The following is a 27,203-nucleotide window of genomic DNA, read 5'->3' as shown; positions in this document are numbered from 1 at the left end:
GCTCATTTTGAACATTCCCTGCTGTAGACCTGAAATCAACCATTTCTTCACCAATTCCTGGTTCCTCTTAGTGGGTAATAGTATTTGGAGACCACAGTGGGGGCTTTAGAGATGCCCATTTCTACTGGGGCTGGTCCTTGGTTCTGTCCATTTTTGTGTATCTGCCAGTGTATCTTTGGGATAGATTCCTAAAAGTGGGATTACTGGATCAAATGATTAGATAGAAACATTTTAATGAAGAATTTCATAAGCAGACTCTCAAGCTCTATTGGAAAAGAAAAATTTAAGGTTAACCACAAACATTTTAATAGAGAGAAAAAAGGTGGTAGACTTTCCTTACCAGATACAAAAAAAAAAAAAAAAAATAGTATAAAGTTATAGCAGCCGAGACAGGGTGGTGTAGGCCAAGAATAAGCAAGTAGAGCAATAAACCTGGATACAGAGATTATACCCAGGGAAAGAACAGTTTAATCAGTAAATGATTTGCAGGAAAATTGCTTATTCTGTTTAGTAAAAGTAGTCTCTATGTCACAGCAAAGACAAAATATATCTATCTGGACTTAAGAAATATTTTAAAAATATAAGCATTAAGGAAAAGTATGTGAGAATATTTAATAGGCTTGGGGTGGGGAAACTTTTTAAAGCAAGATATAGGAAGACGCAGGAGATAAGGATGACTCTAAGGTTTTTGCTTGAGCAACTGGAAGAATTGCTGCACGATGGGCCACTCCTTATTGACAAATATTTATTGAGTGCGTATCATTTGTCAAGCAGTGTTCTAGTCTCTGGGTTTTGATGACTTTAAAAAATACACAAAAATACGTGCCTTCAAGGAAGTTACATTTAGGGAGAAGACTAGGCTTCTGTTTGAAGCCATCCTTGGCCTTGAAATACCTGGACCTGTCTCCCCTGGATATCTTTGAACTGTGTTGCAGAGGGGTTAAAGTGACCTCCTTCTCTTCCAGCCTTGGCCTTCATCTCTAGCCCTTGCCTCTCCTTCTAAATAGATGGTGATGGTAGGATTCCAGAAAGTTTTCTCTATTTACTTTCCAAGATATCACAAGGTTTCATCAGGAAGAGAAATTGTGTATGTAAAAGATAAACAAATTCACTATCTGCTGATTAAAATTTTTTAATCTCTATTTCCCCAATACTAAATTTAATTTACATTTTGTGACCCCAGTTCTCCTGATGACAGAAACCTCATGTAGGCACATCTAAGCAAACTCAAAATCAGAAGGCTCTCAAGCACGGCACTTTTGAAAACAAAGTCACGTTGAGAAATATTACCTCTTCCCTTCCTCCCTGTAGTTGACTTGAAGCTCTGGGGCTTGGGCAAACTTACAGCAAAGGAAGAGATATTCACCTCTCAGCTCTGACATGTCCTGTGCTCCCATCCTCTGAGATGCCAAGTTGTCTCATCAATAGTCATGATGGTCTTTGTTGGTCATCCACATGTTTATTGGTTAGTTTTGTCACCTTTGATGTAGCTATCTCCTGGGGCTTCCAGGATCTCTTCCCATGGATACTGCCCAAGAGACACACATCTCTTATTGGCTCACAAGGTCTGTGGTGTCATCTACTGCCATACCTTTATTATTGCAAGACTCCTTCAGGAGTCTTAAAATTGCATTGATTCTTTCTCTGCTACACCTCTCTGGAATACATAAGCTTCATCAGGTGCCCTCTCCTTTACCACCCAATGGAGTAGTTTTACTCTATTGCAGGGGGCGCCAATACCCAGGCCATGAACTGATGCTGATCCGTGGCCTGTTAGGAACTGGGCCACACAACAGGAAGTGAGCAGTGGGCAAGCAAGCATTACCACCTGAGCTCTGCCTCCGGTCAGATCAGCGGCAGCATTAGATTCTCATAGGAGTGTGAACACTATTGTGAACTGTATGCGAGGGATCTAAGTTGTGCACTCTGTCCCTGTCTCCCATCACTCCCAGATGCGACCATCTAGTTGCAGGAAAACAAGTTGAGTGCTCCCTCTGATTCTACGTTATAGTGAGTAGTATAATTATTTTATTCTATATTATAATGTAAAAATAATAGAAATAAAGTGCACAATAAATATAATGTGCTTGAATCATCCTGAAACTGTCCTCCAGCCCCATTCCAGTCCGTGGAAAAATTGTCTTCCAGAAAACTGGTCCCACGTGCCAAAAAGGTTGGGGACTGGCCGGACGTGGTGGCTCATGCGGCAGGGCATGGTGGCTCACGCCTGTAATCCCAGCACTTTGGGAGGCTGAGGCAGGTGGATCACAAGGTCAGGAGATCAAGACCATCCTGGCCAACATGGCGAAACCCCGTTTCTACTAAAAATACAAAAATTAGCCGGGCGTGGTGGTATGTGCCTGTAGTCCCAGCTACTCGGGAGGCTGAGGCAGGAGAATCGCTTGAACCTGGGAGGCGGAGGTTGCAGTGAGCCAAGATCGCACCACTGCACTCCAGCCTGGGCGACAGAGTGAGACTCTGACTCAAAAAAAAAAAAAAAAAAAGGTTGGGGATCACTGCTCTATTGTCCGCTGTCATTATGACCAAGGGCACTTCTTTGGGATGTACCACCATCCCAGATATCCAGATGGAAAGAGGACCTGGGGACCTCTATGCCTAAAGGGAGGCTTGTCAATCATCTCTTCTTCTGTGACAGAGTTAGGGGTGTGGAGAGTTCAGGGTCTCTCACAGCAACATCTCACATTTCTCGTTCTCCCCTGACTCTTTCCCTCTTCCTCTCCTCAGAGGTTTTTTCTTCTCTAGAGTGTGGAAAAATTTCACACTTACCAAGCATTCATTCCAAATCTTCCTGTCATTCATCAAGAGGGCAGCTTTTTAAACTTTAAGAGCCAAGAATTTTGAGAGTGTTAATTGGGCCTCTTGGTGTGTGTATTTGGGGAATGTCTCCGGTAACGTCCCGAATGCTACTCCGTTGCAGAAGCCACCTTCTGTGCCTGTCTTTGGTGTGATCCCATCTGTATGATTTTCCTTGATCTTATTTGGTTTTTGAGAAAGAGTGTGGTGAAGTGTTTGAATACCTCTTCTCAAACTGCTGGCTTTCCAGATATTTCTGGAGGCATTGTTAGTTTCATTTAATTTTCCTTAAATTCAGGTTTAGCAGCTTTAGCTTGGCCTCAGAAACACTAACTAAATTTAGGTAAGAATTATTGAATTGTAATGAATACCCACTGATTATATGCTAATGAAGATTGCTTTCTACGGACATGAATCTCATAGTCTGAGAGAATCTGGATCTTATAGTGAGTCTGCACCCTAAAGTGACTTGTATCAAACATTTTAAAAATCACAGTATCTCCTTTTCACTTTAACACAACGTAGGATGCAGTTGTCACTCTTCCTGCCTCCCTTCTGAAAAACATGTAGTGTTTCTTGAATTCTTGCTGAATAAACATGAAGTTCTTTTTTAAAAACTAATTTATTTTTTAACAGGAATTTCTTCTAAGAACTTACCAGAAAATATACCCTGGTGCTTCTTTATCTTTTTTTTTTTTTTTGAGGCGGAGTCTTGCTTTTTCACCCAGGCTGGAGTGCAGTGGCTCTATCTCAGCTCACTGCAAGCTCCGCCTCCCGGGTTCACGCCATTCTCCTGCCTCAGCGCTTCTTTATCTTTTCTACTCATCTGTAGTGAAAAGCAACAACAGCAAATTGAATTAAATGCCACATTCACCACTAGAGTTCTTGTGCCTTCATAGTCTGGTGTTACAAAGCATCAGTGGCAATATATAAATGTCTTTTTAAAAGGTTTCATTTTTTAAAATTCTATCTGTAGAGAAAGAAGAGCATAGATCATTGTAAAACAGAATTCACTTGTCCTAAAATAATAAAGTCCCCCAGTGTCAGATTTAGTGAATCAGTATTTCTGGATACCACCAAAACTAGCTGTTTTTATGCTAGTACTGGGTGGTCCAAAAAGATGAAGTATTGAATCAATTCTACGTTTTTTGGAGGAGCAAGTGGAAAAACAAATATAGGAAGCAGGTCAGCCATTATTGACTCTGGAAAAGACATGTTCTGTTAAATTTCCTTCCCATTAGGATTTTGGTGTATGATCATGCAGTGGTTTGGATAGAGATGATAGATAGATAGGTAGGTAGGTAGGTAGATAGATAGATGGATGGATAGATAGATAGATAGATGGATAGGTAGATAGATAGATATAGATAGATAATTTGTGGAATTTGGATTCAGATTTTGTTCATATTTTGAGAGCCTGAGAATCAATAAAAATAATGTAATAATAAGTGATAATATTGATTAAAAATTCATTCTATAAATGTTTGTTGTGCTTCATTAGCAAGCTCCATCAGCAATGTTGTTGTTGTTGATGATGATGATAGTTTTTAAATGCTTTTGAGGTTTATTGTGGCTCTGTGAGAAGACCATTGTAGGCTCTCATCTGTGCCTATTTCTGTTTTAGTCTCTGACTAGGGCTTCCATCCCTCATGCCTGTGAAATACTAATGATCTTTGCAAGTACTGCCTTACGTAAGAAGAGAAGCACACAGTAGGCAAGACAGTACAAACTCATACTAACTTTTCCCATTTCATTACAGCAAATTCTTCTTCATGCTAGAGAAAACTCAACAAAAGTTGTATTTCTCATCACTGATGGATATTCCAATGGGGGAGACCCTAGACCAATTGCAGCGTCACTGCGAGATTCAGGAGTGGAGATCTTCACTTTTGGCATATGGCAAGGGAACATTCGAGAGCTGAATGACATGGCTTCCACCCCAAAGGAGGAGCACTGTTACCTGCTACACAGTTTTGAAGAATTTGAGGCTTTAGCTCGCCGGGCATTGCATGAAGGTAATGGAAACCTAATGGCATCACAAAGGTACTTTTAAATGAGGCTTCCTTCCCTCTCACTGCTTGAAACCCACAGGAGGGTAATATCAAACCCTCACAAGGTCTTTGCTGAATATGATGCCCGTGTGTCCTTTGGGCATTGTGAAATATGCTAAACTTCACAGAGATGACATTCTGACCTTGCAGCAAGGGTTCCTTTTGTTTTTTTTTCTTAGCAGCTGTTATGTGTTTTCACTAAAATATCCATATGCCTCCCACCTTAGAATCAGTGGAATGAATTTAGGTGTGTTTTGAGGCCACACACAGAGTGGGAAGCCTTGACTTAGATCTCTTTACAGTTATCTGGACAGAGGAAGTAAACATTCAGAGACATGCTCAGTGAAACTCACCAGAATGTTTCCAGAAATACACATGAAGATATAGGAACAATAAATACTTAACACATACTTCTTGCCCTGACCATTTGAAGATAAATATGCTTATGTAAAAGCTTAAGAGCATTAACCCTAAAAGGGAAGGAAATCGGCAAATGCATCATTATTAGAGCTTTCTGTGCATCGCTTATAATTTTATTATAAATTATAATTTAAAAATTAAATCATAATTATACATTATAATAAGTTAGCTATGTAATTTAAATTAAACTTCCTATCAGAATATAGGTTTATGTCTTAGTGAGCTAGGAGAAGAAAACACAGACTAGGAAGAGATCACAGGAAATCTAGCCTCAGATGAAAGTGATGTGGCACATTAGGCTTGATCCTTGCAGGTATCCATGTGAAAGATTCAGTTTGAGTGGGAAACCATGGCAACATGAGTTCTAAGAAATTAGTGATGTTCATAATAAGTGGGTTAGCTCTACTGGAGTTTCTTTTTAAAAATAAATAAATAAATAAAGATGGTGTCTCACTGTGTTGCTCAGGCTCGTCTCAAACTCCTGGGCTCAAGCAGTTCTCCCACTTGGGCCTCCCAAAGTGCTAGAATTATAGACATGAGTCACCATGTATAGAGCAAAACAGATTGATCTCTCTGAGGGATGATGCTGGCCAAAGGTTTTGGAGGCTAGGATTTTTGTGAATTGAGCAAGGACTTAGGACAGGGCTTAGAAGCAGCAAGAAACTGAGTATGGGAAATAAAGTATGGATTTGGGTTTAAACAAGTTTGGATTTAAGTTCCGGGCCTGCAACTTAATGAAATCTAATTTTTAAGAGCTAAGCCTTAAAAATCCAGAATGTCTGGATTTAAATCCCAATTTTGTTACCTACTAGCTGAGGTTTTTTGTTTTTTTGTTTGTTTGTTTTGTTTTTACATATCATTTATCTTTTATATTCCTTAGGTTTCTTGTAAATAGAATAGGAAATGAGAATAGTACCTACTTCATAAAATTGTTACAAGGATTAAATGGGTTAATACATATAAAGTGATGAGAAAGTTCCTGATGGCTTATTATACTCAGCACTCAATAACTGTCTACTATTACTGATATTATTTATTAACAAATTATTATTATTAATTCCTCTAGGCAATTTATTTAACAACTATGAACTTCAGTTTTCTCTCCTTTAAAAATGGAAACTATTATTATATGTGTCACAGAGGTTTTCAGGAGGATTAAATAAGACATTTAAAACATCACCAATATAGTATCTAGCATATGGAAGAAGTTTGGTAACTGACTACCTTTGTTTCTCCTTTTCTCCAAGGAAAGTGATATGTTAAGAGGGAAAACAGGGTGGTTGCAGTTGGAGATACTGGGTGTTGCCAGATGGGATTATGAAATTATAAGTGCTATCAACAAATTTCAGCTCCTATCATCCCTCTATCTTCTAGGAGTGGGGACTTCTGTCCTGATGGAAGTTGACCCAGTAACTAGAGTCAACAAGGAAAGGGTTTTGGTTACCATAATGCAATAGGGTTTTAGAAGACACCACATTTATTACACTAAACTAATATCTAAAATGTGTAATACTTTAGTTGAGTTTCTAGGTTTAGTAAGTAAAACCCTGTTTTTACTGGAAAGACATGATCAGATCAAAGGAAATGAGCCTCATTTCCCCTGCCTCTGTGTTCTCTGCAGCTACTTTCAATTTAGATGGATCCACTTTGGGTTTCCCTACTGTTCATGTTTCTGGCCATTCTCAATAGACATAGGTTACAGAATAATAGCTTTCCCCATTTGTACCTCCTCCACTTATCTTTCTTCCAGACCTGAATGCTAATACACTAGTCTTGACAGCTATGTTTTTCTTTTATTTTCTTCTCACCCTTTTTGATACAGGGTCTCATTCTGTCACACAGGCTATAGTGTAGTGGTGTGATCACACCTCGCTGCAGCTGCCACCTCCCAGGCTCAAGTGATCCTCCCACCTCAGTCTTCTAAGTATCTGGGGCAACAGGTGTGTACCACCTTGCCCAGCTAATTTTTTTAAAAATTGTTATTGTTTTTGTAGAGACAGGGTCTCACTATGTTACCCAGGCTGGACAACTAGGTTTTCCTTGCTCCCTAACTTGCTTTACTGCCAAATAAACCTGTGGTCCAGTGTCTCAGAGCTAAGTCCTAGGGGCCTGTGTTACAGATCTTTTACCCACACCACAGTCTATTGGAAGGAGCTTACCAGGGTACCTGGTTGCACTGGTTTCTTTCCCTTGGGGCTGGAGTCTTCCCTTTGCTTTGCCCCTATCTAGATTCATGGAGATGGATGTTCTATATTTGATTCTACCACCAATATCCTTCCCAGGTGTCCAGCTGCAGCCCATGTGTCTTGCTGGAACTCACCCACTTGAATTCCTACTATGAGCCCATCACGATATCTGGGCTTAGAGCCCCATGGACCTAGTATTGGAATTTAGTCTAAAACTTTCAAACTTCTTGAAAAGAGTAAAGGACTTACTGTTTGTGTGATTCTAGGCCATCCATTCTGGGTCAATCATATTCAACCTTACGCACGCTGTCAAGTCACTTTCTAAACAGATCTGCCTGAGTTATTGCATTCCCAGCATGCCTCACTTCAGAGCATGGCTCAAGTAATAAGAATGGTCTTCATTTACCTACTCAAATACCATAGAAGTGATGGTGTTTATTCCGAAGTTGGTGGCTCACAATTAACATGTTTGCGCAGTGATCAGGATAGTGGCTTTGTTTCTCACTGGAACAAGGATTTGGGGAATCTGGTTGCTGGGGCCTGACCTCACCCAGAGGCAGTGGAATGCTGCTGCTTTGGAAGCCAGGGGAATGACCTGCAGAACCGACTGCACTGCTTCCTGCAGCATCTGGAGATTCCTCACTAAAGTACTTAATTTCTGCCTGACCCTGCATGGCCTTGAGAACTTATGATGAGGTCCCAGACTGGAATAACTTAACTGGCTGCAAAGAATTCCCAGAGTGCGCTAGTACAAATAACACACATTCGTATTTGGGTGGGACTAGGAAGCAGTTGGGAATTAGACGGATAGGGAAAGATATTTTCTCCAGCTTGCACTTAAATTTTAATGACTAGAGAATGTAACATTGAACTGTGACTCAGTTTTTTATCGCCCTCTGTCATATGTTATTTGTAGATCTACCTTCTGGGAGTTTTATTCAAGACGATATGGTCCACTGCTCATATCTTTGTGATGAAGGCAAGGACTGCTGTGACCAAATGGCAAGCTGCAAATGTGGGACACATACAGGCCATTTTGAGTGCATCTGTGAAAAGGGGTATTACGGGAAAGGTCTGCAGTATGAATGCACAGGTGAGTCTCCAATCTATGTATATCAGTTGTCTGTTGCTGTGTAACAAATGATTCTAAAATGCAATGGCTTTAAGGAATACATGCTTGTTATTGCTCATTAGTGTGTGGGGTCAGTGGGGCAGCTCTTTGGGGCTTCAGCTGTGCTGACTCATTTATTTGCCATCAGCGGTGAGTTGAGTAGGCTGCTGGCTGATCTCAGCTGGATTCTCTTATGTGTTTGGGTGTCTGACAATAGTCTGACCTAAAATGGCTTTGTCTAGGACAACAAGGCTGTCCTTTATGAGGCCTCTCATACTCCATCAGGCTAGCCCAGGCTTGTTCAGGTGGGGACGGCAGGGTTCCAAGAAGAAGAATGGAACTTGTAAGGCCCCTTAAAGCCTAGGTTCAGAACTGGGAGGAGAAAGATTTGGGGTCTTTGTAATTAGTCTAATAAAACAGCCAAATCTGTCCTCTAGGCATGTAAACCAAAATATGCCTCAGTCTCTCTATGAGATTGAAGCCAGTGGAATTCTTGTCCCCAGGCCACATGTAACTGGTAAGATTAACACACAAAAAAATGCATCATTCACTTGATGGCTTTTTAAACTCTTCAGGAGCCTCCACAAAAGTGCATCGAAAAGTTCTAAAACTGCCATCACTTCAAAATGGAATTGGAATGGCTATTATCAAAAAGACAAAAAATTACAAATGATGGCAAGGATGGAGAGAAAGAGGAACTCTTAAACACTGTTGGTTGGAATGCGAATTAGCATAGCCATTATGGAAAACAGTATGCAGGTTCCTCAAAAATCTAAAAAGAGAACTACCATATGATCCAGCAATCCCACTACTGGGCAGATATTCAAAGGAAAGGAAATCAGCATGTCAAAGAGACATTTGCACATCCATGTTTCTTGTACCACCATTCACAATAGCCAAGATATGGAATCAACCTCAGGGTCTATTCAATGGAAGAATAGATAAAGAAAATGTGGTCTATATACACAATGGAAGACTACTCAGCCATAAAAAATAGAATGAAATCCTATCATTCATGGCAACATGGGTGAGCCTGGAGTTGTTAAGTGGAATAAGTCAGGCCCAGAAAGACAAACACCACATGTTCTCAGTCACATGTGGAAATTTTTAAGAGTTGATCTCGTAGAAATAGAAAGGAGAAGAGTGCTTACTAGAGGCTGGGAAGGGTAGAAGGTACGGGGGATGGAGAGAAGTTGGGTAACAGATATAAATTACTACTAGATAGGAGGAATAAGTTATAATGTTCCATAACACTGTAGGGTGACTATAGTTAACAATAATTTATTGTACATCTTCAAATAGCTAGAAGAGAGGATTTCGAACATTCCCAACACGAAGAAATGATAATTGAGGTGACAGATATGGTAATTGTCATAATATGATCATTACACATTATGTACATGTTTTTAAAATATCATACTGTGCTCCATGCATATGGATAGTTGTTATACGTCAATTACAAAATAATAATGAATGGGATTTAATTCATTGACATTTGTAATTTTTCCCTCTCTAGGTTTTCTTATAAGAAGATCTTTATATTTTTATATCTTATTAGAGAGGCAAGAAGGGAAACTTAGGAATCTTGTGCTCTACATTATATTTTAAGAAAACCTAATATTTTGAAGTAGTACATAGTTTTTTTGTGTTGGATAGCATTTGTTGGATCTGTTTTTTACCTAAAGAGCAACTTTTTTTTATAGCTTGCAGCTCTTTCATGATTTGCTGTTTTGGAAAACTGTATTCCCATGGAAATTAACACCCACAAGGAAAATTTAGGAGCACTGGGTTCGCTTTATTTTTTACTATGTGGTCATTCATTGCTTGTTTCATGTGAATATTATTTTATTCTGGCACTTTGTAGATGGGTCTGCTCTCCACACAGAAATGTGGTTCTCTTGTCTGTCTGAAAGGTTCTCTCTTCTTTTCTCCTTTCTTTTTTCCTTCTTCTCTTGGGACATTTCCTCTTGCGTCTTTCTTTTACTCTCTTTTATTCTTGTTGCCTCTCATCTCCTTTCCCTTAATTTTTCCTGCTTCCTCTGGCCTTGATCCCAGCTGGCAGAAACCTCCTTCCTGGGTCCAACCATCCATGCTCACCCAGCAGAATCACTCCTTTCTTGGCCCTTCTCCCACCCCACCCAGCAGGATTTCTCACTTAAGCAGAAAAAGGGTGGGGGGTTGAGAGGGGATCAGCTCAACTGCCTCTGAGTTGGCAGAGTGCCTCCCCTTGTTTTTCCTTCCCTTTGAATCTTCCCACACTCTCATCAACAGCCCAGCTTGGCACTCTCTCCAACCCCCATTCCTTACTCCCCCATCCTCACCCACCAAACCCAGGCAGAAGAGCTCATTTTCTTTGCTGGATGCTGTAGTCAGCATGTCTGCTTTCCGTGTGGTCCTAGACTGAACTGCTCCCTGCCAGACAGCCAGTGGCCTGTGGCTGCCTACAGCTTTAGCCACTCTGTGCTGCGACTCTTGCTGTTCCACGGCACTAGAATTTCTCATCCCAGGGGACAAGCAGCGGGAAGAAAGAGGGGGCAGTTCACAAAACCACTGGCCCCAGTTACCCAAGTAGCCTTGTCTACTACCAATAACACATTCCAGGATGAAAGGCGCAGCAGTCTATGAAATATATGTAGTTGGGTGGGCCTGTCATTAGTGCATCAGTAGAGGGGACTGGAGCACTTCTGCTGTTGGTTCTAGCCAAGAACACCAGGCACATAAGGATTAGTTTATCCATCCCTGCCCTTAAATTAGTAAGCCTCAGCTTACTGATACTCAGTGATGCTTTCTTACATACAAGATTTAAATTATATAGAGTTGCATCAACACAAATTTTCATATGGTCATCTTCAATATTTGTTTCTAAGAGATTAGGAAATGTGGAACTGGAACTCCAAGAGGTGCCTCTGTCTTTGTGTAGCTGTAGGAGGCAGTACTGATCACTGGCTTCTCTGGAATAGTAGGAGCTAAGAGAAAAAAAATTATATCCTTCCTATGGCATGAAGAACTGATGACCAGACTCTCCTTTCAGAAAGGCAGAAAGAAATCTTAGCTCTAAGTCATCCAGGACCAAAAACCTGGAAGCAGTGAGCCCCTTTATATATATATATATATATATATATTAATTATACTTTAAGTTCTAGGGTGCATGTGCACAGCGTGCAGGTTTGTTACATATGTATACATGTGCCATGTTGGTGTGCCGCACCCATTAACTCATCATTTACATTAGGTATATCTCCTAATGCTATCCCTCCCCCCTCCCCAAAAGAAGACATTTATGCAGCCAACAGACACATGAAAAAATGCTCATCATCAGTGAGCCCCTTTAAAATCCATTTGGTAAATAAATATTGAGGATGTTCTCCACACCAAGCCCACTGCTAGGTATGAGGTAGGTATTCAATAGTGAGCAGACAGATATGGTCACTACCTTCTTGGGACTTACAGTCTAACTGCAAAAATCAGTTTGTAATTACCAACAATGTTGTGTGTTATTAAATGTTATTTTTAAATGTCCATAGTATGAAGAACAGACGACACAGAAGTTTCAAGTTAGACAGCTGAGATCTGAAGGATGACTAGACGATAGCTGTTTTATTACTTAAGGAGAGGATGTTAAATTTCATTCTGAATAGTTGGAATTCTGAGTATTTATCCTCACTACAGAAACAATGCCTTTCAGAAGGAAATCATTCCCTTTTAGATCCAGAAGTAACCCTAGAGATTATCTGCTCTAAACCCCTCATTCTACAAGAGGAAATTGAGGCCTCAGGAAAGATGAGTATGTTGCTCAAGATAACATATCCAACCATCAGCAGAATCCCGGGAAGAACCCCAGACACTTTTCTCTAAGTCCTATATTATTTCCAAGATATCACACTGCTGTCTTCCCCCATGTTTGAAAATAACGTCTTATATACATTGCTTCTCAGAGACAACAGACACTGAACTGTGTTCAAAATGTTTCCCAACTCAGAAAGAGCTGGCTTAAATTCAGCCTCTGCCAATTACAAACTGCATGGCCATGAGCAACTAATTTCTTCTGTTCTGAGTTTTTTCTGTAAAATGGGCTTAAATTATAGTATAATTCTATACATATCTACATGCATATATGTGCATGTCTATGTACATAGATATGTATAAATGCAATATGTAGGTATCTATGTATATAGATGTATGTAGATATGTATATAGATTGCATGTGTGTATGGGTATGCAAACTAGTTGGGTTAATAGAGAATATACTTAGAATACGTAAGATGGTATGTGGCACATCAATTCTCAACCAGGGGTGGATTTTATTATTAACGATTATTTTGAGATAATATAAATGTCATGAGAAAGCTAATGAATGAGCATTAAGATAATTACTTCAAGTATGAAGTGACAACCATATATCTTATGAATTCTACTGTTCTAGGCTAGACTGGGGTATTATTCTGTGCATTCACCAGTGCATGCTGGTGCACAGGCCTTGCACCTAGTAAAGAGCCCTTGCACCTACTAAAGGTGGAATACACTTTTAATCTGATGAGTATCCAGTGAAAAGCAAGAATATTAGATGGGAGAAAGCAGAGGAATAATGTGCCATTGAATGTTGAAGAAAGCAGATGTTATTAAGCTTCAAGTCAATGACAAATTTAAAAAAATAATAAAACAGACAAAAAGTAGAGGTTGTTTACCTTGATTAGGATAAGGACAGATGCTGAGATGAGTTATATTTGTTAGTTCCATAGACAAGTAGAATATTAGAAATGCCCATAAGGGTTTTTCCTCATCGTTCGTTCAGAAGATGAGGAAATCCCATCCCATCATCATATAGTAAATTTGTGGCAGAGCTGAAGTAGAATTAAGGTATCCCAATTTCCAGGCCAAGGCTATCTCACAGGGTACCCTTGAGACCAAAGATAGCTGACCATCACGATATTACTGTGGTCTTCTCTTTCTTCCTCGTTGTTGTTGGAGATTGGTGGTCTGGGTTAACTTAGTCTTCAAACAGTGACCTCTCAAATCTGTGGCCAAGGCGGTGGCTTCCCTTGAAATGAACGCCACTGTCACAGTAAGCTAGCTACTTCATGCACAAGATCCTGATGCACAAAAATATTGTAATAATTGTAGATCTGTTCCATGTCATGAAAATCTTAGCTTGAATACAAGTCTTTGTTAGAGGTATTTGTTAGAAATCATTGACAAGTAATAGTCTGTCAAAGAGTTCAGTTTTATAATACATGATATGTTTGAAATGATTTATAATTTCCTTTGACTCAAAACTTCAATGAATCAGTTTCTAGTGAATCATGTGCTTTTAGCTAGTGGTCTTGTCGTTCTTGTTCTTTTCTCTTGATGTTACATTACTCCTTAAGAAACCAGAAATGGAGAAAAACAGGAATATCCAGATATCAGTACTTTTCTTGTGGTAAATCAATCAATGTTTGACAAAAGCATGGGTATTTTGCTGGGTTTTTTAAAAAAAAAAAAAAACCCTACATAACTCAGTTTCATTTACTGCAAATATTTTGGATGATTCAGGAATGTAGGTCTGGTATTTTAACACCACATAATTCGATTTAGAGGATGGGGAAAATATTATTCTGGGTTTAGTTATTAAACTTCAGCTCAGGGAACAGTATTGCAAAACTGTGGATCTAATGAAAAGAAGGTGTTACTTACGTTTCTACCTCTGTTACTAGTATGACTGTCTTCATCCTTTACCTTTCACCTAGGCATTTGGATAGTGAGAATGATGATGATTATGATGATAGCAATAACTGATAATAATAATAATAGTAGCTAATATTAAATAGTGCTTACTATATGCCAGACAGTTTTCTAAGCATTATTTATATTAACTCATAATCTTTACAATAACTCTCTGGAGTATTTTTTTCATTTTGTAGATAAGGAAACTAAAAGTCCGAGAACTTAAGCAATTTGTCCAGGGTCACACAGCTAATAGAGCTGGGATATGAGCTCAAGTTTTCTGGCTGCACAGTCTATAGTCTAACCATAGGGATAGAAATTTAACAAACAGACTCACAATTAAGAATATAATTTTTGTGCTTGCATTGGCAGCAGATATACTAGAATTGGAGTGATACAGGGAAAATTGCACAGAGGGGTCTGTGCAAGGGTGACTAGCAAATTCATGAAGCATTTTTTATTTAAATATGCATATAGATATGTAATGTACATATATACATATATACGTAACACATACGTATATATGTGTATATACATATACTTTCAAAATCTGTTAAGTATTAGTTTGTCCCTTATAATATCATCAATATTTATTATCAATATTTGATCATTTTAAACTTACAAAGTAGCATCTTCATATTGTTCAACCTAATACTCAGAAGGAAAAGAACAGAATGAGTTATATAAAATTCAAATCTGGTCATACTGTACTCTGTTTAAGTTTTCGAATTATGACCCACTCATACAGTAAAGTTCAGGCTCCTTCACATGGTACAAAGGCTTAGCATGACTTGACCTCTCCTTTATTCTTTGAGCTGAGAGCTCGAACTAGTTCTAGTTTTCTGCAGTTCACATGCTGTTTCATTCCTTGGATCTTTCTTCATGCTTTTTCTGGCTCCCTTTCCCATCACACCTAACTATTGTCTTTGTTCCTATTTTGAAGTGTTGCTAACAGGCGGTGACTTTCTAATTCATTCGGTATCCCCACTGCTTGTCTTCAGAGCCTATAGTAAGTAAGTGCTCAAGAAAAAGGATGTCAGTAAGAAGTAAACTTTAATACCAGAATTTTAAGTGGAACAGAACTCATTACTGAAATCTTAGGCAATTGCAAGATTTTCATGTTTGCCTTGAGCACCACAGGATTCCTAGCACAAAGGTACTAAGTAAGAAATTTTTAGAATGCTTTTAATGTATTTAAAACCAAAATATTTACATTTGATTAACCTTTGCCAACAACAAATCAAATAAACCATGTGGTTGCTTTCCTAGATTAGTCATTTTAAGATAGATAGATCATCAAATCACATTGAGAGTAGAAGGTGAACTCTTGTCGTAAATCCAAGCAGTTGCAGCTGTTCTGAATTTCCCCTGGAGGGATTTGAGAGACACAAAGTATAGAGACAACAGGCATCTTGAGGACAGTGCTCTTTTGCAGAGATTGACTATATTTCAATGAGTTAGGCATGATTAGCAGATTGAGCATTATAGCTGGATAGAGGCCAAGGCTAAGGGCCAGATAACTTGAGCCAAAGCTCCAGCTATATTATTTTCATAAAAGGAGGAAACACTATCAAAATAGAAACACTGGAATATTTATTTGGGAGAATCTTATTATACATGTAAATATATGCACACAAATCCCCACCCCTACCCTGCACACATACACACACTTTCCTGTCTAAATACTATATCATTTCTTTGGAAAGAGAGAGGACAAAGAGCTCTAGAAATTCTTGAATGAAAACCAAAACATTTGGAAATCTTGTTCTGTAAGCAGAGCTTGGCTGATTTTTTTTTCCCAAAAAATATCCTCAGTGGTAGGTAATAATGGATTTGTAAGGTATAAGGAATTTGTACAATGTATTCCCATTTGCTTTTTATGAAGGAATATTGCTAGCATGTTGACACTGGTTCCATCAGCTTAAGCTGGAGAATTTGTAACTGTTGCCTAAATTAGGCTAGTTTGTTCCATTTTCTATTGAATGAGGTAGATATTCAGCCCTGATAGTGCATTTTCCAGTCTATCATGATTGTAACACATATAAAATTAGACTATTGGTGTGAAGCATCACAAACCCCCAAAGTCAGTGTGTTGTGTTCCTTAGAAATACTCAAAAAATATATACAGTAGCCAAGAATTCTCAAGATAAGGATTGTGATCAATATCTGCTTATTGTTATAAGATCTTATCTTTCTCTTCTTCCTTTCCCTAGCCCCATTATAAGAGACTCTCTCCGATAAAAATGATATGTGAACAAAGGGAAAATGTTTAACATCTAGTAACTGAATCATGATCTTCAAACACTGTTGCTCATGTAACCCCTGAAAAAAAAAATGGAAAATTTACAAATCCCTCGTTGATTTTTAAATGGCCATGTAAATTTTTTTGGCAGGACTTTAAAAGATGGTAATTCATAATACTATATTGACATTTTAAAATAAAATTATTGTATCAGTTTCAAATATACCCACTAAAATCTAAATATTATAGCAAATGTTTTTAGTATCTATTTGTTAACAAGCACCTTTTTCATTACAGAAATTTTGCTGGCTTCTTATTTTCTTAGTCCTATTCTACTTCCACTACATAATTCTATTCTAATGTAATTTTTTTTTCCAAAGCCTTCTATTAATCACAGAATTGTACTTCTCCACTACAAAAATTGTGGATAAAAATTGAAATTAATTTTTAAATGTTCTGTGACCAAAGTTGCTACTAGACTGAGTTATTATCACAATTGCTATTTGTATATAATTTGTCATACATGTTATACATTTTGATACTTTCACACACATAAAAATACTATTGAAAATTCACTTCTTAATAAGACGCATTGTTAATTAGTTCATGTATCCATGGATTTTTATTATTCATTGTTAGGTTAAGAGAGCATACAACATCAATTTTATTTCCTATTTTCACTTTTATGGATTTTAGTGCTGAAAACCTTCTTCATATAAATATGTATGTGGGGCGTGAAAAAGTTGTGTTAAATTGATGTCACTCAATTCTTGGAGTTCCTCCTGAGTTGCATGCCAAAAATAACATCGGTTATCTATCATCAAAAAAGTTTCATAAATGATTTCTTAGCTTACAAGTCCCTTAGGACCTTTACATCTTTATTGAAATTGAAGAATTCGAAACATTTTGACGTGCAAAAGGAGTTGTTACACGATCATTGCAATCATTCACTTTCTCAATTTCTGGGATGCCCTCCAAAAAGACTTTACTAGAACTGTTAAATGACTATCTGTTAGTTTTAGTTATGCAAGATGAATAAGTTATGGAGATATGTTGTAAAACAGTGCCTGTACTTAAGAAAAATTTCTTATAAAATGAGTTAGGGAGGATACCTAATGTAAATGACGAGTTAATGGGTGCAGCACACCAACATGGCACATGTATACATATGTAACAAACCTACACGTTGTGCACATGTACCCTAGAACTTAAAGTATAATAAAAAAAAGAAAAGCTTCTTAAAGACCCTGCTTATTTGTTGATTAAAGAAGGGTTTCCAAATGTCAAGATCTTGAATCATGCTGAAAATTTTTCACCTCGGGGCAATGTACCCTAGTAAAATTTGAAGGGGTGAGAAGTTCACATTTCTTTTGAAAAATGAAAGGCAATTGTGAAAAGGTGCCATAGATACTTTCCCCAGCGTAATAATTTAGTTATATATGTATGTTGAGGTTCTGGAAATTGGTTCTTTTAAAATGATGCATGTAACATTCACATGCCACTTGCAAAGTCTTTGCCTTACATAAATGTCTCATTTGCAGAAGAGGAAACAGTTTTGAATAATTTAAGTAGTTTTTCTAATGTCATTCAACTATAAAGAGGTAGAGTTCACTGTGACCAAGTGGCCTTCATCCCTGGGATGCAAGGTTGGTTCATCATAAGCAAATCAATAAATGTGACACATCACATAAGCAGAATTAAAGACAAAAACCACATGATTATCTCAATAGATGCAGAAATGGCTTTTGATGAAATTCAACATTTCTTTATGTTAAAAATTCTTAATAAACTTGATATTGAAGAAGCATGCCTCAAACTAATAAGAGCCATCTATGACAGATCCACAGCTAGCATCATACTGAATGAGGAAAATACTTGAAAACTGGCTTAAGACAAGGATGCTTTCTCTTACCACTCCTGTTAAACATAGTATTGGAAGTCCTGGCCAGGACATTCAGGCAACAGAAAGAAATAAAGGACATCCAAATAGGAAGAGAGGAAGTCAAACTATCTCAATTTGCAGACAACATGATTCCATATCTAGAAAACCCTATAGTCTCTGCCCAAAAATCATTCAGCTGATAAACAACTCCAGCAAAGTTTCAGAATATAAAATCAATGTACAAAAAAATCAGGAATGTAATTTCATTCACAATTGCCACAAAAAGAATAAAATACCTAGGACTACAGCTAACCAGAGAGGTGAAAGATCTCTACAATGAGAATGATAACACACTGCTCAAAGAAATCAGAGATGACACAAACAAATGGCAAAACAATTCCATGCTTATGGGTAGGAAGAATCAGTATTACTATGGCCATACCTCCCAAAGCAATTTACAGATTCAATGCTATTCCTATCAAACTACCAATAACATTCATGACAGAACTAGAAAATACAATTTTAAGTTCAAACCAAAAAAGACCCAGAATAGCCAAGACAATCCTAAGAAAAAAGAAAAAAGGTGGACGCATCATGTTACCCAACTTCAAACTATACTATGGGGCTACAGTAACCAAAATAGCATGGTACTGGTACAAAAACAGACACATGGACCAATGGAACAGAATAGAGAGCCTAGAAATAAGGTCACACATCTACAACCATCTGATCTTTGACAAAATGAACAAAAACAAGATATGGGGAAAGGACTCCCTTTTCAATAAACTGTGCTAGGATAACTGGCTAGCCATATGCAGAAGATTGAAACAGAATCCCTTCCTTACACCATATAAAAATCAACTCAAGAAGGATTAAAGACTCAAATGTAAAACCCAAAACTGTAAAAACCCTGGAAGACAACCTAGGCAATACCATTCTGGACATAGGAATGGGCAAAAGTTTCATGACAAAGACACCAAAAGCAATTTCAACAAAAGCAAAAACTGTCAAATGGAATCTAAGAAAACTTAAGAGCTTCTACACAGCAAAGGAAACTATCAACAGAGTAAACAAACAGCCTACAGAATGAGAGAAAATATTTGCAAATGCTGCATCTGACAAAGGCCTGATATCCAGCACCTATAAGGAACTTAAACAAATTTACAAGAAAAAAAGCAACCCCATTAAAACATGGGCAAAGGACATGAACAGACCCTTTTCAAAGGCATACATCCAGCCAATGAGCATATGAAAAAATGCTTGATACCACTGATCATTAGAGAAATGCAAATCAGAACCACAGTGAGATACTACCTCATACTAGTCAGAATAGATATTATTAAAAAGTCAAAAACAACAGACACTGATGAGATTGCTGAGAAAAGGGGACACTTACACACTGGGGGTGGAAATGTAAATTAGTTCAACCATTGTGGAAAGCAGTATGATGATTCCTCAAAGAGCTAAAAATAGAACTACCACTGGACCCAGCAATCCTGTTACTGTGTACATACCCAACGAACAGAATATAAATCAGTCTACCGTAAAGACACATGCATGCAAATGTTTATTGCAGCACTATTTATAATAAAAACATAGGAACAGCTCCGCTCTACAGCTCCCAGCGTGAGCGACGCAGAAGACGGGTGATTTCCCCATTTCCATCTGAGATACCGGGTTCATCTCACTAGGGAGTGCCAAACGGTGCAGGACAGTTGGTGCAGCCCACCGTGCGCGAGCCGAGCTGAAGCACGGCGAGGCATTGCCTCACTCGGAAAGCTCAAGGGGTCAGGGAGTTCCCTTTCCTAGTCAAAGAAAGGGGTGACAGACGGCACCTGGAAAATCGGGTCACTCCCACCCTAATACTGCACTTTTCCAATGGGCTTGGAAAACGGCACACCAGGAGATTGTGTCCTGCACCTGGCTCAGAGGGTCCTATGCCCACGGAGTCTTGCTGATTGCTAGCACAGCAGTCTGAGATCAAACTGCAAGGTGGCAGCGAGGCTGGGGGAGGGGCGACCGACATTGCCCAGGCTTGCTTGGATAAACAAAGCAGCCAGGAAGCTCCAACTGGGTGGAGCCCACCACAGCTCAAGGAGGCCTGCCTGCCTCTGTAGGCTCCACCTCTGGGGGCAGGGCACAGACAAACAAAAAGACAGCAGGAACCTCTGCAGACTTAAATGTCCCTGTCTGACAGCTTTGAAGAGAGTAGTGGTTCTCCCAGCACGCAGCTGGAGATCTGAGAACAGGCAGACTGCCTCCTAAAGTGGGTCCCTAAGCCCCGAGCAGCCTAACTGGGAGGCACCCCCCAGTAGGGACAGATTGACACCTCACTCGGCCAGGTACTCCTCTGAGACAAAACTTCCAGAGGAACGCTCAGACAGCTGAATTTGTGGTCTCACGAAAATCCGCTGTTCTGCAGCCACCGCTGCTGACACCCAGCCAAACAGGGTCTGGAGTGGACCTCTAGCAGACTCCAACAGACCTGCAGCTGAGGGTCCTGTCTGTTAGAAGGAAAACTAACAAACAGAAAGGACACCCACACCAAAAACCCATCTGTACAGCACCATCATCAAAGACCAAAAGTAGAAAAACCTACAAAGATGGGATGAAAACAGAGCAGAAAAACTGGAAACTCTAAAAAGCAGAGCGCCTCTCCTCCTCCAAAGGAATGCAGTTCCTCACCAGCAACGGAACAAAGCTGGATGGAGAATGACTTTGACGAGTTGAGAGAAGAAGGCTTCAATCAAACTACTCCGAGCTACGGGAGGAAATTCAAACCAATGGCAAAGAAGTTAAAAACTTTGAAAAAAAAAAAATAGATGAATGTATAACTAAGATAACCAATGCAGAGAAGGGCTTAAAGGAGCTGAAGGAGCTGAAAGCCAAGTTTCGAGAACTATGTGAAGATTGCAGAAGCCTCGTAACTGATGCGATCAACTGGAAGAAAGGTTATCAGTGATGGAAGATGAAATGAATGAAATGAAGCAAGAAGGGAAGTTTAGAGAAAAAAGAATAAAAAGAAACGAACAAAGCCTCCAAGAAATATGGGACTATGTGAAAAGACCAAACCTACGTCTGATTGGTGTACCTGAACGTGACGGGGAGAATGGAACCAAGTTGGAAAACACTCTGCAAGATATTATCCAGGAGAACTTCCCCAATCTAGCAAGGCAGGCCAACATTCAGATTCAGGAAATACAGAGAACGCCACAAAGATACTCCTCGAGAAGAGCAACTCCAAGACACATAATTGTCAGATTCACCAAAGTTGAAATGAAGGAAAGAATGTTAAGGGCAGCCAGAGAGAAAGGTCGGGTTACCCACAAAGGGAAGCCCATCAGGCTAACAGCTGATCTCTCTGCAGAAACTCTACAAGCCAGAAGAGAGTGGGGGCCAATATTCAACATTCTTAAAGAAAAGAATTTTCAACCCAGAATTTCATATCCAGCCAAACTAAGCTTCATAAGTGAAGGAGAAATAAAATACTTTACAGAGAAGCAAATGCTGAGTGATTTTGTCACCACCAAGCCTGCCCTAAAAGAGCTCCTGAAGGAAGCACTAAACATGGAAAGGAGCAACCGGTACCAGCCACTGCAAAAACATGCCAAATTGTAAAGACCATCAAGGCTAGGAAGAAACTGCATCAACTAACGATCAAAATAACCAACTAACATCATAATGACAGGATCAAATTCACACATAACAATATTAACTTTAAATGTAAATGGGCTAAATGCTCCAATTGAAATACACAGACTGGCAAATTGGATAAGGAGTCAAGACCCATCCATGTGCTGTATTCAGGAAACCCATCTCACGTGCAGAGACACACATAGACTCAAAATAAAGGGATGGAGGAAGATCTACCAAGCAAATGGAAAACAAAAAAAGGCAGGGGTTGTAATCCTAGTCTCTGATAAAACAGATTTTAAACCATCAAAGATCAAAAGAGACAAGGCCATTACATAATGGTAAAGGGATGAATTCAACCAGAAGAGCTAACTATCCTAAATATATATGCACCCAACACAGGAGCACCCAGATTCATAAAGCAAGTCCTGAGTGACCTACAAAGAGACTTAAACTCCCACACAATAATAATGGGAGATTTTAACACCCCACTGTCAACATTAGACAGATCAACGAGACAGAAAGTTAACAAGGATACCCAGGAATTGAACTCAGCTCTGCACCCAGTGGACCTAATAGACATCTACAGAACTCTCCACCCCAAATCAACAGAATATACATTTTTTTCAGCACCACACCACATCTATTCCAAAATTGACCACATACTTGGAAGTAAAGCTCTCCTCAGCAAATGTAAAAGAACAGAAATTATAACAAACTGTCTCTCAGACCACAGTGCAATCAAACTAGAACTCAGGATTAAGAAACTCACTCAAAACCTCTCAACTACATGGAAACTGAACAACCTGCTCCTGAATGACTACTGGGTACATAACGAAATGAAGGCAGAAATAAAGATGTTCTTTGAAACCAATGAGAACAAAGACACAACATACCAGAATCTCTGGGACACATTCAAAGCAGTGTGTAGAGGGAAATTTATAGCACTAAATGCCTGCAAAAGAAAGCAGGAAAGATCCAAAATTGACACCCTAAAATCACAATTAAAAGAACTAGAAAAGCAAGAGCAAACACATTCAAAAGCTAGCAGAAGGCAAGAAATAACTAAAATGAGAGCAGAACTGAAGGAAATAGAGACACAAAAAACCCTTCAAAAAATCAATGAATCCAGGAGCTGGTTTTTTGAAAAGATCAACAAAATTGGTAGACCGCTAGCAAGACTAATAAAGAAGAAAAGAGAGAAGAATCAAATAGATGCAATAAAAAATGAAAAAGGGGATATCACCACCGATCCCACAGAAATACAATCTACCATCAGAGAATACTACAAACACCTCTATGCAAATAAACTAGAAAATCTAGAAGAAATGGATAAATTCCTTGACAAATACACCCTCCCAAGACTTAACCGGGAAGAAGTTGAATCTCTGAATAGACCAATAAAAGGCTCTGAAATTGTGGCAATAATCAATAGCTTACCAACCAAAAAGAGTCCAGGACCTGATGGATTCACAGCTGAATTCTACCAGAGGTACAAGGAGGAACTGGTACCATTCCTTCTGAAACTATTCCAATCAATAGAAAAAGAGGGAATCCTCCCTAAGACATTTTATGAGGCCAGCATCATCCTGATACCAAAAGCCTGGCAGAGACACTACCAAAAAAGATAATTTCAGACCAATATCCTTGATGAACATTGATGCAAAAATCCTCAGTAAAATATTGGCAAACCGAATCCAGTAGCACATCAAAAAGCTTATCCACCATGATCAAGTGGGCTTCATCCCTGGGATGCAAGGCTGGTTCAACATATGCAAATCAGTAAATGTAATCCAGCATATAAACAGAACCAAAGACAAAAACCACATGATTATCTCAATAGATGCAGAAAAGGCCTTTGACAAAATTCAACAACTCTTCATGCTAAAAATTCTCAATAAATTAGGTATTGATGGGACGTGTCTTAAAATAATAAGAGCTATCTAGGACAAACCCACAGCCAATATCATACTGAATGGGCAAAAACTGGAAGCATTGCCTTTGAAAACTGGCACAAGACAGGGATGCCCTCTCTCACCACTCCTATTCAACATAGTGCTGGAAGTTCTGGCCAGGGAAATCAGGCAGGAGAAGGAAATAAAGGCTATTCAATTAGGAAAAGAGGAAGTCAAATTGTCCCTGTTTGCAGATGACATGATTGTATACCTAGAAAACCCCATGGTCTCAGCCCAAAATCTCCTTAAGCTGATAAGCAACTTCAGCAAAGTCTCAGGATACAAAAACAATGTACAAAAATCACAAGCATTCTTATACACCAATAACAGACAAACAGAGAGCCAAATCATGAGAGAACTCCCATTCACAATTGCTTCAAAGAGAATAAAATACCTAGGAATCCAACTTACAAGGGATGTGAAGGACCTCTTCAAGGAGAACTACAAACCACTGCTCAATGAAATAAAAGAGGATACAAACAAATGGAAGAACATTCCATGCTCATGGGTTGAAAGAATCAATATCGTGAAAATGGCCATACTGCCCCAGGTAATTTATAGATTCAATGCCATCCCCATCAAGCTACCAGTGACTTTCTTCACAGAATTGGAAAAAAACTACTTTAAAGTTCATATGGAACCAAAAAAGAGCCCGCATTGCCAAGTCAATCCTAAGCCAAAAGAACAAAGCTGGAGGCATCACGCTACCTGACTTCAAACTATACTACAAGGCTACAGTAACCAAAACAGCATGGTACTGGTACCACAACAGAGACATAGATCAATGGAACAGAACAGAGCCCTCAGAAATAACACCGCATATCTACAACTATCTGATCTTTGACAAACCTGACAAAAACAAGCAATGGGGAAAGGATTCCCTATTTAATAAATGGTGCTGGGAAAACTGGCTAGCCACATGTAGAAAGCTGAAACTGGATCCCTTCCTTACACCTTATACACAAATTAATTCAAGATGGATTGAAGACTTACATGTTAGACCTAAAACCATGAAAACCCTAGAAAAAAACCTAGGCAATACCATTCAGGACATAGGCGTGGGCAAGGACTTCATGTCTAAAACACCAAAAGCAATGGTAACAAAAGCCAAAATGGACAAATGGGATCTAATTAAACTAAAGAGCTTCTGCACAGCAAAAGAAACTACCATCAGAGTGAACAGGCAACCTACAAAATGGGAGATAATTTTCACAACCTACTCATCTGACAAAGGGCTAATATCCAGAATCTACAATGAACTCAAACAAATTTACAAGAAAAAAAACAACCCTATCAAAAAGTGGGTGAAGGACATGAACAGACACTTCTCAAAAGAAGACATTTATGCAGCCAAAAAACACATGTGCATGCACACACACACACACACACACACAGATAGTAACCCCGGGTATCCACAATAGATTGGTTTGAGGATACTAAAATTCAAGGATGCTCAATTCCCTTACATGTGGTTTGTGAATGATTCAGTCATTATGCAACTGTGTGCTCATATCATATATAGTTATTGATACCAGTTAGTGGCATGAATCCTGATTCTGTCACCTACTGTGTTTTTCTGGGCAGTTTTTGATCTCTATGACATGAGTTTCCTACTCTATGAAATGTGGTTAATAATAGTAGGCTCATGAGAAACATTAAATAAGATGTGAATAAAAGCTTGCTAAAGTGCCAGGCATGTAGTAAGTGCTGATTGGCATAAATTACTGTGCTCCATCAGTGGTAATTCTCTACAGCAGGAGTTCCCAACCTCTGAGCCATGGACTGGTACTGATCTGTGGCCTGTTAGGAACAGGGCTGCATAGCAGGAGGTGAGTGGCAGGTGAGCAAGCCTTACCGCCTGAGCTCTGCCTCCTGTCAGATCAGCGGCGGCATTACATTCTCATAGGAGAGTGAACCCTATTGTGAACTGCACATGTGAGGCATCTAGTTTGCATACTTCTTATGAGAATCTAATGCCAAATGATCTGAAGTGGAACAGTTTCATCCTGAAACCATCCCGTACCCTAGTCAGTGGAAAAATTATCTTCCATGAAACCAGTCCCTGGTACCAAAAAGCCTGGGGACTGTTGCTCTACAGGAAGCAATTTTGCTCCCACCCTAGGGGACATTTGGCAATGTCTGGAGGAAACTGGGTGTCATAGCTGGAAAGAGCTACTATTATCTAGCGGAGAGCAGTCAGGGATGCTGCTAGCCATCCTACAATGCCCTACACAGCCCCTGAGAGGCTACAAACATCAATAAGACTGACGTTAAGAAACCCTGTTCTGTATTAACAGATTGGATTAGTGCATTAAAATGATTCAAAAAACACTACTGTAATTCTTTTTAAAAAACTTTTAGAAGAAATATCAAATTCTGTGATTCTACTAGGGTTGAATGATCTCTTGGGTATGATCGTTGCAGCATCTTATGCTCCAGATACCCCAAGCTGCTAGTGGCTCCTCAGTCACTTCAAGCCTTTTCATGAATCCATGCTTGTGCAGTTTTGTTCCCTTTGCCTAGAATACCCCCACGCCTTGTGTGTCTGTTCATTTCTTACTAGTCCTTCATGACTTACAACAAACTAACTTCTGTGACACCTTTCCTCTCATCCCTTCTCCATTAGATTTCTAGCTCTGACATAGCTAGACCTGAAATTTGAGGGTCATAAGTATCTTCTCTCTGTTCACACTTACCATATGGTTTTATAATGTTTGGTAGGTTTTCTTTTCTCTAATATTCTATGAATTCCTTTGAGGCAAGATTATGCCTCCTTTATTTTTTATAGCCTCTGCTAAAAAACATATGGACTTGGAGTAAGCATTAATAAATTTCTGGTGAATGAATGAAGGAGTAAATAAATAAAGTGAGATGCATGTTTAGATACTAGAACACAGCATATGGGAACTCTGCTTGGTTCCCAACTTCCTGGGAATTTTCCATTCCTTTTTTGGAGAAGTGAAGGTGAACAAGTCTACTGACCCTGGGAAGCACTGGCTTAGTATCAAAGTAAACCATCTGGAAGGCTGAGTTCAACAATAGGAAGTGGCTAATCACACATTTATCTGTTTTATGTTATCTGGTTACTAAGATTGTTTCCAAATTTATTCCTAAAACCACAGTAGTGCACATATGTGTGTCTAAAGCTATTTGCATATATTGATGGTTTGGGGTAGTGTTTTAATTCATGCAGCAGTGCAAGACAT

At 39.0% G+C, this 27,203-nt stretch overlaps 1 protein-coding gene across 2 annotated transcripts in view; it reads left to right on the top strand.

The window, feature by feature from the left end:
• SVEP1 (sushi, von Willebrand factor type A, EGF and pentraxin domain containing 1) overlaps window positions 1–27,203 on the top strand; it is a 227,046-nt gene that overhangs the window by 27,931 nt on the left and 171,912 nt on the right. For both annotated transcript variants that reach the window (XM_058445970.1, XM_032164839.2), the window contains exons 2-3: window positions 4,574–4,829; window positions 8,388–8,564. In XM_058445970.1, the coding sequence (XP_058301953.1) occupies window positions 4,574–4,829; window positions 8,388–8,564 (433 nt within the window). The remainder of the gene's footprint in view (window positions 1–4,573; window positions 4,830–8,387; window positions 8,565–27,203) is intronic.

This window comes from Hylobates moloch, unplaced genomic scaffold (assembly GCF_009828535.3).
Source record: "Hylobates moloch isolate HMO894 unplaced genomic scaffold, HMol_V3 SCAFFOLD_10, whole genome shotgun sequence".
Lineage (NCBI taxonomy): Eukaryota > Metazoa > Chordata > Mammalia > Primates > Hylobatidae > Hylobates > Hylobates moloch.
Note: the sequence above shows the minus strand (reverse complement) of the source record. Positions and strands in the feature narration are given on the sequence as shown.